Source organism: Apteryx mantelli, chromosome 6 (assembly GCF_036417845.1).
Source record: "Apteryx mantelli isolate bAptMan1 chromosome 6, bAptMan1.hap1, whole genome shotgun sequence".
Classification (NCBI taxonomy): domain Eukaryota; kingdom Metazoa; phylum Chordata; class Aves; order Apterygiformes; family Apterygidae; genus Apteryx; species Apteryx mantelli.
Window position 1 is genome coordinate 28,468,935 of NC_089983.1, and position 12,887 is coordinate 28,481,821.

Sequence of the window (12,887 nt, forward strand, 5' to 3'; positions counted from 1 at the left end):
TGAGACACTTAGTCCTTCTGTCCATCTGCAAAATAGGAATTATAGTATTTCTTGACATTCCGAAGGCAATTATGAGATAACTTATTGTTACTGTTGCGTGAAGGGAGGGAAAGGGGTAATCAACTTTGACTGTCAGAGCCCTCCTCAAAAGGACTTTCACTGAGTCAGGTTCACAAAGTTGAACGATAATCTGGTAGTCAACTTTGCCTGCCAGAGCCCTCCTCAAAAGGGCTTTCACTGGATCAGGTTCACAAAGCTGAACAATAATTTGGTAATCAATGTTTGCCTGCCAGAGCCCTCCTCAAAAGGACTTTCACTGGATCAGTTTCGCAAAGTTGATCAACTTAAACAATTTATTAAAGCGACAGATCAACAGGTTCAGGATTGCCGATGATAAATGCACTTACTGCAACAAATTCTACTTTTTCTGAGCTCAAACTGATAATTAAGCTCTTTCAACAATGGTATTTTTACTGGGGTAACGTCCAACGTTGTCGGAGGCGCAGACCTTACCAAAAAGGCGTCCCTGTTTTGGGGAGGAGAGAGGTCCAGGCCTGTCGACCTGTCTGTAGGTTGGTGTTCTCGTCCTCGGAATGGAGGAACATTTATGCACTGAATTTATACTCTTGGCGAGGTGGGGCTGAGTCAAACACTGTGGGATGTTGGTCCTTGTCGAGCTCAGCAGAAGGTGTCAGTGGCTGCTGGCCTTTTTTTTTCTCTTGCCCCTATCAACAACACCAGGCTGCAAGACTCCCGCCTCGCCCCAGGTGTCGTTTTGGGTAGAGCAATGTCAAGTGGTGAGACCTCTGCCTCGCCCTGGGCATTGTCTCACCCCTTGCCAGCATGGGCATCAGGCTGCAAATCACCCTTTGTATTCACTGTTTACCCCATGGCAGGGAGAATCACAGATAATCATAGACCATTATCCCACACTTATTTCAACAGAAGACACTGAGTACTACCATGTTTATTATCTAAGATGAAAAACTAATACAGGCTTGATGGTAAAGATAAGCTAAATCCAAGGAAGAGTGGACTGAGTGCCATATTTGTAAGGACTGAAAACATTTGCATCTGATGTAGTAACTATTTATTCATTAACACCTCTATCAGCAGACAAAAGTCTAGAGAGGAGCTATAGACTAACAAGCTGTATACACTCAGAGTTGCCACATGAATTCCATGGTAATTAAATTTTTGAATATGATTTTGTCTCCTGGAAAACTGCATCTATAAAGATGCTTGTTAGCCATCTCTGGTGCTTAAAAGTAACAATGAAAGTTCTCAGTAGCACTTTAATCAAGATGATTTGACAAGGAACAGGGGCAGCTGTAGAAACTTTGGCAGAGGTGAAAGCTAGTGAGCCTATGGATTACATTTCCTGAACTCACCTACATTTAAGAGTTGGATGTTCCTGCCACAGTCTGGGTGTTCCAGATTTAAAATGCTCAGATGTAATCAGTGTAGTTTCTTTATATTAATTTTATTTGCTGTTACGTTGCTGCAATGGTTTTGATGTAGCTTTTCTTCTTAAAAAGATTTTCTTATTCCTCTCCCAGGTATCAGATAATTACTTTTGGAATATTTTGTGTTTTATGTACTTCAGGCATCTTTATTGGACTGATGCAGGGACTAATCGCATAGAAGTGGCAAAGTTAGATGGACGGTACAGAAAATGGCTTATCTTTTCTCTACTGGATCAACCAGCAGCTATTGCTGTCAATCCAAAGCTTGGGCAAGTATTACAGGACTTCCCCAAATTGTTCTCTATACTGTTCAATGCCAAAAAAAACCACAACTGTAAACTTTACTGGAATGACTAAGGCAGTGGTTTCCTGATTAAATTAATGGAAATTTCCGGTATCATCAATGAGACATTTGTGTTTTCACTAATGTTAGGAAATTTGTGTACATGGTAATTCTATTTATTTATATGAGTATTTTAGGGTTAGATCTCAGATAGGTACCTGTATTGGTGACAACACCAGGGAGGCCAAATAAAGATCTCCTTTTTATAATGCTCTGCCCACCACATTTCTCTGTTACTACTGAAATAGGGAAATTGATGGGAATATCTCTTCACCAGCTCCAAGAAATAAAGATATCCTCCTTGGGTGGAAAGTAATGTAAATGCTTTGGCACATTGAATAGCTGTGCTTGCTACATCTGGTATTAGATGATCAATCACAGGATATTATGATATGTGCTTCTCAGCTGGAGTACAGCCATGCAGATCCCCTTAAGTCCTTAACACAGCTCCTTAACTCTGCAAATTTATAGTGACTGATGGATGCTCAAAATTTTCACAGTCACTTTTCATCCACTGAGAAAACCGTCATTGAAATCACTCTCTCTCCAAAATCAGGACAAAAGATTAAAAAAAAAAAAAAATCTCTGGTATTTCTCTTGTATTCTTGAAACATGCTTGTTCAGTGAACTCTGTGCAAGTTCCCTGATCTCACGTGCGAACCAGAAGCTACTGAGCAGCTTTTTGCTTCCCCACTGACCTGTTCCATGAAACTCCAGAAGATGATCCTGGCGACTGAATTCCGAGTGTTAAATTCTGGTTTTGTTTTTTCAGGCTCATGTATTGGACTGACTGGGGAAGGCAGCCAAAGATTGAATGTGCCTGGATGGATGGACAGCAAAGACAAACTCTGGTCTCTGAAGACCTTGGCTGGCCAACAGGTCTTTCTATTGATTATTTGAACAGTGACAGGATCTATTGGAGTGATTCTAAAGAAAATATTATTGAATCCATGAGACCTGATGGGACAGACAGAACCGTAGTGTTACATGGAGGTAAGAACTTACTATCCAATTAATATAACAGTAACCAAGATGTATGCTAATAAGCATTCAGCCTTCACAACTGGAGCTTGATTTTCAAGACCTCAGCTCCCATTAAGGCAGCTTTTTAAAAAACAAGCCTTGGTAGTGTTTTCTGCTTCTTTACACTGAGGTAAATGGCACACCAGGTGCAGGGCTCACAATGCTTTGAAACTAGATTTACTGAGGGTAACTTACATGACCAATTTGGGGACAATGTGGCAAGTTGGATTCTTGCTCTTTTATGTATATTATTAAGCAGCCTGCAGGTACAGTGGCATGAAGTGGTCAGTCATGTGATGCTATATATACTGCTACAAATGTCTTAAAATGAACCTATTAGATGAAATACTCAGCTGATGAAGAATCACCTATCCTGCTAGAGATGTGCTTGCTCATAGTCTGCTGTTTGGTTCCTTTGAGAAGCAGGCAGTCCGTACAGCCTTGATGTCTTTGAAGGCCATTTATATTGGATAGCTAAAGAACGAGGAGAAGTCTGGAAGAAAGATAAATTTGGAAATGGAGAAAAAGTAAAAGTGCTGACTGTAAATCCCTGGCTTACTCAAGTGCGCATCTATCACCAACATAGATACAATCAGTCAGGTAGGTAATCAGCATCCTAGATGAACCATTCCTTCCTATCTGATCAAAGTTGGTAATGATGTCTTCAAAGAGCTTAGTAATCTTCTGGTAAAACATCTCTCAGCATGTGACAGTATGTATTTCTGAAGATATGAAAATGGAATAGGCTGGCAAGTATTTTGCTGCATACCCAAAACTAATTCAAAAGCAGAATACTACACATCTCTCTTTACAGTCTTTTAGTACTAAGTTATTGCTAAGTGGCACAATGGGAATCTATACTGATAACATACAAAGTACTGGCCATTTAATACTGCCTCTGAGGAAACCATTTCAGCTATGACATGTCTGCAGTAAGCGCGGTGAGATGTCCAGAGGAACACAGACTGCTCCAGCCTACCCCTCCTTAGAGGGGTTATAGCTTTGGGAGTCAGAAAGCTCCGTGGTGCTCGGGTACTGGGAATGTTCTGTTTCTTCACCTCCTTGTGCTCCTCTGGCTCCCAACAGCCATGGGCTCTCCCTTAGGAATAATGTAAGAAAAGGCAGACAAAAAGCTTTGATATAAATACACTGGCTGGGAATCAGTTGTTTTGAAAATGGATATAGATTTGTTTAGATTTTTGGCATATGATATTGATGAGGTATATTACTGACTGTGAAATCCCCCTGCCATATCTCAGGAATATGCTGCATTACTTCTTCAGCTGTCTTTATCACATTTTATTTCAGTGCCTAATCCTTGTAAAGATGTCTGCAGTCATCTCTGCTTGCTGAGACCGAGGGGATATACCTGTGCTTGTCCTCAAGGGACTCGATTCGTAGAAGGCAGCAGCACAGAGTGTGATGCAGGTAGAATAATTTGTCAAGCTGGAAATGAAAGCAAAGGAAGCTTTTCTTTAGGAATGCAAATGCTTTACTGAAATAGAAATATGGAGGTATGAGCTGGATGATATAGTAAAGGTTGATAGGTTAGGACATCTGACTTTTATTCTCAGCTGTCATTGATTTATGGTCACCTAGTGCATCTTATATAATGTCTTTATGTCTCATTTTTAAAATGGATATAGAGATACCAGTCCTACTAGTCCAGACCCAGCTGTGAAATTGGTCAAGGTTTCTATTTTTTTTGTTTTTGAAATTCCAAAATACTCCATTTTCATTTTCCAAGTGTACTCATTTCAGAACTATGGAATTTCTGACAAATTGTGGTTTAACAAAATGTGACTTGCATTTACAATTATGTCCAAGGTATTGTGCGATCAGTATAACAGAATACAGTATAAATCTGCAAAAAACTTAAATAACTCACAGTGTGAACAGAGACAACTTCCGGATAATTAATTATCTTGCACTGGAAATCCTTTTAAGCAATTTAGTGCTTGATTGTTGCATTGCAGCAGAGCCCCCACAGTGCTTCCAGGAGCTCCAAGAAAAGAGAGTTGCTCAGCCTTTTCTGAGAGGAAAGAGTATGCTACTGCAGGATTTCTATTAGTCTGCACCTCAGCTTACCGTGATGTGGGTGGTAGCCAGATGTCCTTGCACTTGTCCTTGCAACGTACCTCTAATAAATTAACCCTATGGCATTACGTCTGGCATCTTTGCTATGGTTAATTTTCTCTGAATTCTCCTCTTCTTTTTGCATCAAATGAGGCAATTTCATAATTTTCCGCACAGCTTCACATCTGACTTGTATATTCTTAATAATTGGTGATGCTTGCTCTTACTGTCACAAGGTGTAAGCTGCAGAAAGAGGAACTACTAATATGATGTAATAGGCAATGGAAGTGTGCAATACACTTAACTTAGGATCAATAACAGTGATTGTCCTTGCTATTTGCTGTTTGTTGCTCTGAGGAAACTGCATTTGTTGTTATTCATTGATACTGCTCTACATAAACTGTCTAGAAATTAAGGAAAACAATTTATTTTGAGAGAATGGAAGAGATGGCAAATAGTATATATAATACTGTCTCAATTTTGTCTCAATTTTTGAACTTGATTTTAAGCATTTTGTTTGTTCTTTAATTCTGCAATTCTTTGTTAACCAGTGGAATATGACTGCCATAACTGCCATACTGACCAAACATAGTTTTCTATATGCATTTACTTTATTTTGCCATTTCCCCATATTCCAGCCAATGGGAAACAGGCTGTAAGACTGTAAGAACATTATAAGAACAGACTTCCTCTGCTTTTGGCTGATAAAAAAATTATGACAAGAATATTCTGATCTAACTTGTCAGTTTGAGAGACTGTCAATATGCATCCTTAATTTATAGCCTATAATAATGTCTAAGATCCAGAGCTTTTCCTGTGTGAACCACACTTTTCTGATGGCATATCCTGAGCTCTTACCAAAGGCTAGTGCAATTTATGTTCAAGAAATTTCATTTGTTTTTCGCTAGATTCAGCATTAGAATAACATCAGAACCTTTGTAGCTATGCATTTGGGCCAGCTCAGGCAGCACTGCCCCATGGGCAGCCTCAAGGCTCTTGGAGTGCAGCGAGACACCAGCGTGGTCATGAACAGGCTTCAGTGCTACCTGGTGTTTACCAGTCAGTCAGCCTGTGCGCTGTACTGACAGAAAACTCTGAAGACTTTGGATTTTTCTGTCATTCTTGCTATCAGGATGTCTGAGAGTTTAGAGGTCCCTTCTGTATGCACACTTCCATCCACTGATTTTCTTCATAAATAAATGCATCGCAGCTTGTTGGCTCTCTGTGAATAACTCCTAACTGGCTGGATTGGATAGAAGAGTTTGGGACAGAGAAGATAAAGTATTGCTGCATTTTGAATGGAGTGCTTTGAAGGAGGAAGGGGATGGGTGAGGGACTTCATAGGCAAAAGAAAGTGATGATGGTGAAAAAATACACCTTTTCAGTTGCCTCTGCATACTTTTACTGAATAACCCATTATTTTGCAAGAACAGGTTTTACTTGGATTAAAATAAGTTATTTTGGCAGAAAAATAAATATAATGGCAGCATACATATGTGCTATTAAAAGCAAAGCTACTGCCTGTGATTTTGTATATGCAAGTTTTGCACAGATAAACAAAATACTGTATGGTAGCCTTTTGCTGAAGATGGCTTAATAACACATATATGGCTTTCAATCTTTGCAGCCATTGAATCCCCTCCGACAATGCCACCAGCATGCAGGTGCATGTATGGAGGAACATGTTATACAGATGAGAGTGGTCTTCCAAAATGCAAGTAAGTCAATATGTTGATATGGTCAAAGTTCTGGATCAGGTTGTGCTGATTTAGTTTCACAAAAGAAATCAACTCTTTAAAATGTATTGGAAATGCTACAGAAGATGTTAAACCTTTGCAATAGCATGTTTGTGGCAATCACAGAAAAAAACATATAAGCATGAAATATCAGCAAATAAGCAATGTAAAAGGCATCAGTTTGGAGAAAAATAGAAAAGCAAACCTCTATGAAGTTTCTGGTAAAAAGCTATGCCATAAAATTAAAACAATGGAGAAGTAATGCTCAATAAATGTAGCTTGGAACAGCCAGTAGGTGCCACTGATGCTCCAGTGAAACAGAATCTTTTGACTTCAGTGACTTTAGTTTTCTAACTCAGCACTTTTTATGTCCCCTTTTAATTCTAAGCAGATAGCAGATGTATTATCTTTACAGTCAGTAAAACATATAATTACTAAGCAAGGAGTTAAAATTTGTGTCATGTGGGTAAACATTATGGAATATAATAATAAAGCTGAGATCCTAGACTTAATAAAAAACAGTCAGTCAGCTGTCCTACTTATATTTACAGGTGTTCTTATGGCTACACTGGGAATTATTGTGAAACAGGATTGTCAAAGGGAGTGCCTCCTGGAACAAGTAAGCTTCGAGTATATATTACCATTGATATCTTGAACTAAGGCATGTGTAATACCGCAGTATGATACTTGTTCAGGGTCAAGTCTGTAATTCTCTGGGCTCTTTTTTTACTCTCAACTATGCTTGCTTTAATTTTTGCTTATTCTTCTGTCTTTGATAGCAGCAGTAGCAGTGTTGCTGACAGTCATACTAGTGATAATAATTGGAGTGTTAGCAGTTGGAGGCTTTTTTAACTACAGACGAACAGGCTCCATTTTACCAGCTCTTCCAAAACTACCAAGGTATGTTTCAGAGGCTGTCATAGCTGTAATGTCTGTACGCTAAATATTTATGTTTGTGCCTAAATATTTCTGAAAAATCCAGTTTGTTTGCCACGTGCCTGTTCTGTTGGAATATAGGAAGTGCAGTGTTGCAGCAATTCTAGAGGATTTTTGATTCCATGCAATGTCATAGCCAATCATATCTTGTAACAAAGAACCATTGTCAAACCGTTCTACATCCCAAATGTAATAATCAACCATATAGAAGACTGTTTACCTGACTGATCTGGACCGGGGAATTCTGTTCAAAAGGATACAAAAGACTGTAGTTAAATATGTTTTAATTTGCTTCTAAAACTTTGTTAGGAGTCAAAGAGATCTTTTTAACGTTGAAAGGCCAAGCTCTTCTGCAACATTGTATTCGTCTGTTTAAAAATAATGTGAGGCATGAGTAGTGAACATGAAATGGAGATTTCAGTTTTTTGTCTGTATGGCTTGGTTCACATTTTAACCTTCTTCCATGAGTATGCCTTAGTGCTGCCATTGCTCAATCCCTCTTTAAACTGTTAACCGATATATTTACTTTTACTGCAGAGTTAACTCAAGTTATAGCTTAGGTGTTGCTCTTAACTTGGGTCTCATCCACGTGCAACAATCACAACTCAGATTTACTTCTTTTAAAACGTGTCAGCTGGTTCCTAGGGGGCCAGATGGTAAAGCATGCACACAACACAGCAGCTGAAGGCAAGATTTTTAGCACAAGCCAGCTCCAATGAAGATGTAGAAACAGAAATATTATTTCAGTGCTGCTGTCTTCCTTCAACTTAGGCTAATCTGACAAAATGAACTGAAGGTTAACTCTGCAGTGAATGTGTAGTTGCCTGTTTCTGGGGAGTCATATGCTCAGAGTTTTGTGCAAAAGATCCTGTGTTTGACTGCTCACCCCTATCTCTCACTGCTCCTATTATTTTTAACCTGACACTCTTCCTCCTAGCCCATTTCCAACATTTTTCATACAAACCTAATGTGCAGTTGCAGTTACCATAAATCTATATGTAAACTGAACATTTGCTTGTTATGAAAACAGTAACCTGTAGGTATCTTGATTATTTGCATGCATAAACACCTTAAGTATATGTGTTTTTGGAACAACATTCACAAATTTGTAAGCCATTGCAATCACATTTTCATCAGTTTCAGTGAATTTGGACTTCTGAGTGAATTAATGAATTTGTCTGCAAAACAAAATTGAAATAAGAGTAGCCAAAATGTAGTTAGATTTTTGGAATTTGTAACTCATTGAGTTCATTTGATGTCAACATGGGCATATGAGCTCATTCTGAATGGGGTGACTTAGACTAGAAGGATTGTCAAACTAATACAGGAGTACTTGTTTTGTTGTTTTATAAGTTTCCTGTCTGTATAACCTGTTTTTTTTTTTTTTGAAGTTTAAGCAGTCTTGTAAAATCTACTGAAAATGGCAATGGGGTAACTTTCCGATCTGGAGCAGATGTGAGTATGGACATGAGAGTCTGTGGTTTTGGAGCTGACTCTGCTATAGACAGAGCAATGCAGATGGTAAGGACTAGTTCTGAAATATTTTTTAAAAATTGTTTTCTTTTAATTTCATTGTCAGCTGGTAGAGGAAAGTCTTTTATGTAAGAAAGACAGTGAAATGATAAATGTATTCTAGAAGAAGAAGTGAACATTGGTAGATTATTTTCCAAAATGAATTTTTGTAAATTGTTCTCCAAAATAATATGACTCTCTTCTCTCAAGATTCATGTGGTAGAAGTGGAGTCAGTTACCCCCTTGTAATATTTCAGGATATTCAGGGAATATACAGAGAATGAATAGACATATTAAAGTATTGTAACAAGGAAATTCATGATGGCATTTGTTTTCTGTGGAACAGTTGGAATGTGTAGTTTTCAAATGCAGATTGTATATGTTAGCAACTTCAGAGGTAAAAATCACACCTAACCACAGGATAAAGTACTTTGTACAATGGATTATAAACTTGACAAGTTTGTTATTTTAGCAAGTTTAAAGAAATCAGATTTAATAGTCAGCTTTGGGGGCATCATAAAGTGCAACTACTTTATCCATGTTTTGTTATGCATATCTGAGAAATAGCACAGCCTTGTGTTTCCTGTAATGTTCACTGGGGAAAAAGAAGTATTTTCCTGTTTACCATAATGAGTATAATGCACATAAGATCTTCACTTCTAGGAAACAGATCACAGAATAGGTTAGAATAATGTGCACCTGCTGCAAAGTCCATTCTGGAAACTCCCTCAGCTTTTTTCAAAGTTAAGGATAAATCACAAACTTAACTGGCAATGAATTAATATAAAATAAAATGGCCAATGAAGAAGATAAGCCCATGATATACATGTATGACGTTTTCTAGACAAAGAAACACATTCATTGTTAAAACTAAATAGCTTTTGTAATGAAACAACTATACAAACATTTCAGTAAATACTGACAAATAGCCTTAGGATTGAATGTTACCTCAGATCTTTTTCATGCATAAAAAACTATATGGTACTTTCCATTTTCTGGCCTAATATTGACATATACTGAAGTCTAAGTGGTACATTTTTTCCACTGCTAACAACAATCAGGTCTGGATACAGGGTAGTTCTACTTAAGCAGCATTAGTTCTACAGAATCTCCCTATATATTCCTACTATGAACAAAATATTGTACAGTTCACTGGGAAAGAATTTAAAGGGTTTTGCTTATTGTTTTATTGTTTGCTAGATTTTGCATAAGTCTATGTGAAAGTAAACATGTATTGTCCCCTGAAATGAAGAATTGGACTAGAAAGCCATTCCTGGGAATATGGAAGTGTTTACTGCATTGTAATTGTTGGTTTTTTTCTTCATAGAATGAAAACTTTGCAGTGGAATCAGGGAAACAGCCAATCACATTTGAAAATCCAATGTATGCAACCAGAGATAGTGGAGCCAGTGGAGCAAGCGCTGTTACAGTGGCTCGACCAACACATGTAAGAGAAACTTGGGTTTATTTTTTACCTTTCCTTTTCCTTATGACCTTACGTTCCTTCTTTGCAATTGATTTTCCTTCTTCTACAGGTAACAGCAGCTGGTAATGAGGAAAATGAAAATTTTGAAAATCCTGTGTATGCTTCTGTAATATCTGCTAGTCCAAAGGAACTTCCTCAGAGTTCAGATGCACCTCAGGTAGTATGATAATACGTACAAGCATTTCAGAAAAGTGTTAATTAATTATTTGTTATGTTGGTCTGTATGTCTGAAATGTTCTAGGGTGGCCTTGTTTATTTGTGTTCCAGATCAGGAAAGTTGAATTATTAGGGAAGCTGCAATGTGACTTAAATTCTCTTTAAATAATGCTATGGAGTTGGCCTATAATCTGCCTCAAGTCCAGCTAACTGGGCCATGTTTAAGGTTTGTAAGAGCTGGTCTGGAATTGTTTTGATGAGATGAGAAGAAAAGGAGAGCAAGTACAGAATGGCCCAGGGCACACCACAAGCATTTATAGGGATTCAAACCTGTCTTCTGCCTGGTTCACCCAAAGATTCTGACGAGATTAGACTGGAACAGAAGGTTTCTTTTCACTATTTAAGGTGCTCCATTTTGAGGGCAAATATTAACTCTGAAAATTATAATTGCTCCCCAGTGGAATGATTGTAACTGAGGCTTTACTTTGACTCAAGGTATATGATACTTTTAACAAACATTCGTATAACCGTAATGAATTGTATTTTGATAGACGCAGCAGAGTACTTTTTTTTGGTAAAATATGAAAAAAAAGAAAAACTACATTTTGGTTTAAAACAGTGAAAACCCATTTCTTTTTGGTGCTGAAAATTCAAATACGACATTTAGCCCCAGTGTATGGTCATCATTTTTTTCACTTTTATTTGTAATTTTTCAATATTTAGAACTGCTAGCAGGTCCTTTTAGGGCATTTGTTCTATGTGTTGTTACAGGTATTTTAACAATTAAGATAAAAGTATTGCCTCATCTAGACTATTCATGGGATTCATGGAAGATCCATTTTTGTATCTGTAAATCCATCTGAATGAGCTGATGGTTGGCTTGTTTTCAGGACTGCATTTTCACATGCATTGCCCACTAAAAAAGCACCTCTGATGAGTTTTGAAATGTCAGCTCTCATCAACCTGTTACTGTACTGTTATCTCCCTCAGTAATTTCTCGTGTTCTTTTCAAGACAGTTTTTTCTTCTTTGACCTGTTTGTATAATGATAGGCTTCCATGAATAAATGCAGTCACTTTTATTGGCTTTTGGCCTAGCCTTGCAGTACTACTTTAGGTGAAATAACCATAACTGGTTATCTAGCAGAAAGGAAAGTTGGATCATATGCTTAGCCCATCCATTAATGTATATTGGGTTACCCTGGACACATTATGTGACCATTTTCTTTCCTTTCCTACCCTCTGTCTTACTTAAAAGGTACATTCTTTTGGGAGGATGCCTTGAATAATGGAGCCCTCATTTCTCGTGAGATCTTGATGCTCTTACATGTAAATAAAGACTATAAACAGTAAAAGACAAAATAGTCTAAATGAGAGGTCGTTTGAATGACATGGCACAGTATTTAAGGAGGTAACCTGGAACACCTGATATAGGATGACGTAAAGTTTACTTAAATAATTTGATAATAAAAACCTAATATATTTTCTCCTTTGGCAGAAACATCTCTTGAATAACGTTGTGAGGCTAGTTGACTAGTGAAAGAGTAAAAGCTGTCTAAAGAGTTATGGTATAAATGGTCATTTCAAGTATGATTTGTGGGTTTTCGTATGCTTTTCATGATGAGTCTCCAAAGCAGTCCAAATAAACAACACTCATACTCCCATCTGCAGAAAACAGAATCTAGACAATTCACCTTTTTCCCTGTGCATATTGTTTTTCACTCTAAAGATTGTCAGAGTTCCTAAAACTTCAGCAGACCTTGAAATATTTAAAGGAACTAAATTAATTAGCAATACAGATGGCAATATGAGAACATCTGTCTAAAATCACTGAGTTAGCATTCAACACAAGTGAAATTGAAAACACTTCCAACAACAGTGCTGTCGTTTTGCAGAGAAATTGTGAGAAAAATGTGTAAAGTTCTAATAATTTTTATATTTCAGGAATCAAAATGGAGTTTCTTCAAGAGAAAACTGAAACAGAGCACTAATTTTGAAAACCCAATATATGCAGAGGTATTCCTTCATATTGTATCATGTTCTTTCTCAGCCTGTACTGTTTAGCTTAATGTACTGCTGGACTTTGTTCTTGCTTTCCAAGGATAAAGACTGTGGGTAGATTCTGTTGCTAAGCCCAGGTCAAGATGGGCCTGAG

General features: G+C 37.6%; 1 protein-coding gene across 1 annotated transcript in view; it reads left to right on the forward strand.

Annotated features, from left to right (window-relative positions):
- The window catches only part of LRP2 (LDL receptor related protein 2), a 129,873-nt gene that overhangs the window by 114,527 nt on the left and 2,459 nt on the right, over positions 1 to 12,887 (forward strand). The window contains exons 69-79 of the mRNA XM_067299102.1: positions 1,607 to 1,735; positions 2,582 to 2,802; positions 3,253 to 3,432; positions 4,141 to 4,260; positions 6,536 to 6,626; positions 7,196 to 7,263; positions 7,424 to 7,544; positions 8,972 to 9,101; positions 10,420 to 10,539; positions 10,628 to 10,735; positions 12,677 to 12,748. Coding sequence (XP_067155203.1) covers positions 1,607 to 1,735; positions 2,582 to 2,802; positions 3,253 to 3,432; positions 4,141 to 4,260; positions 6,536 to 6,626; positions 7,196 to 7,263; positions 7,424 to 7,544; positions 8,972 to 9,101; positions 10,420 to 10,539; positions 10,628 to 10,735; positions 12,677 to 12,748 — 1,360 coding nt within the window. The remainder of the gene's footprint in view (positions 1 to 1,606; positions 1,736 to 2,581; positions 2,803 to 3,252; positions 3,433 to 4,140; positions 4,261 to 6,535; positions 6,627 to 7,195; positions 7,264 to 7,423; positions 7,545 to 8,971; positions 9,102 to 10,419; positions 10,540 to 10,627; positions 10,736 to 12,676; positions 12,749 to 12,887) is intronic.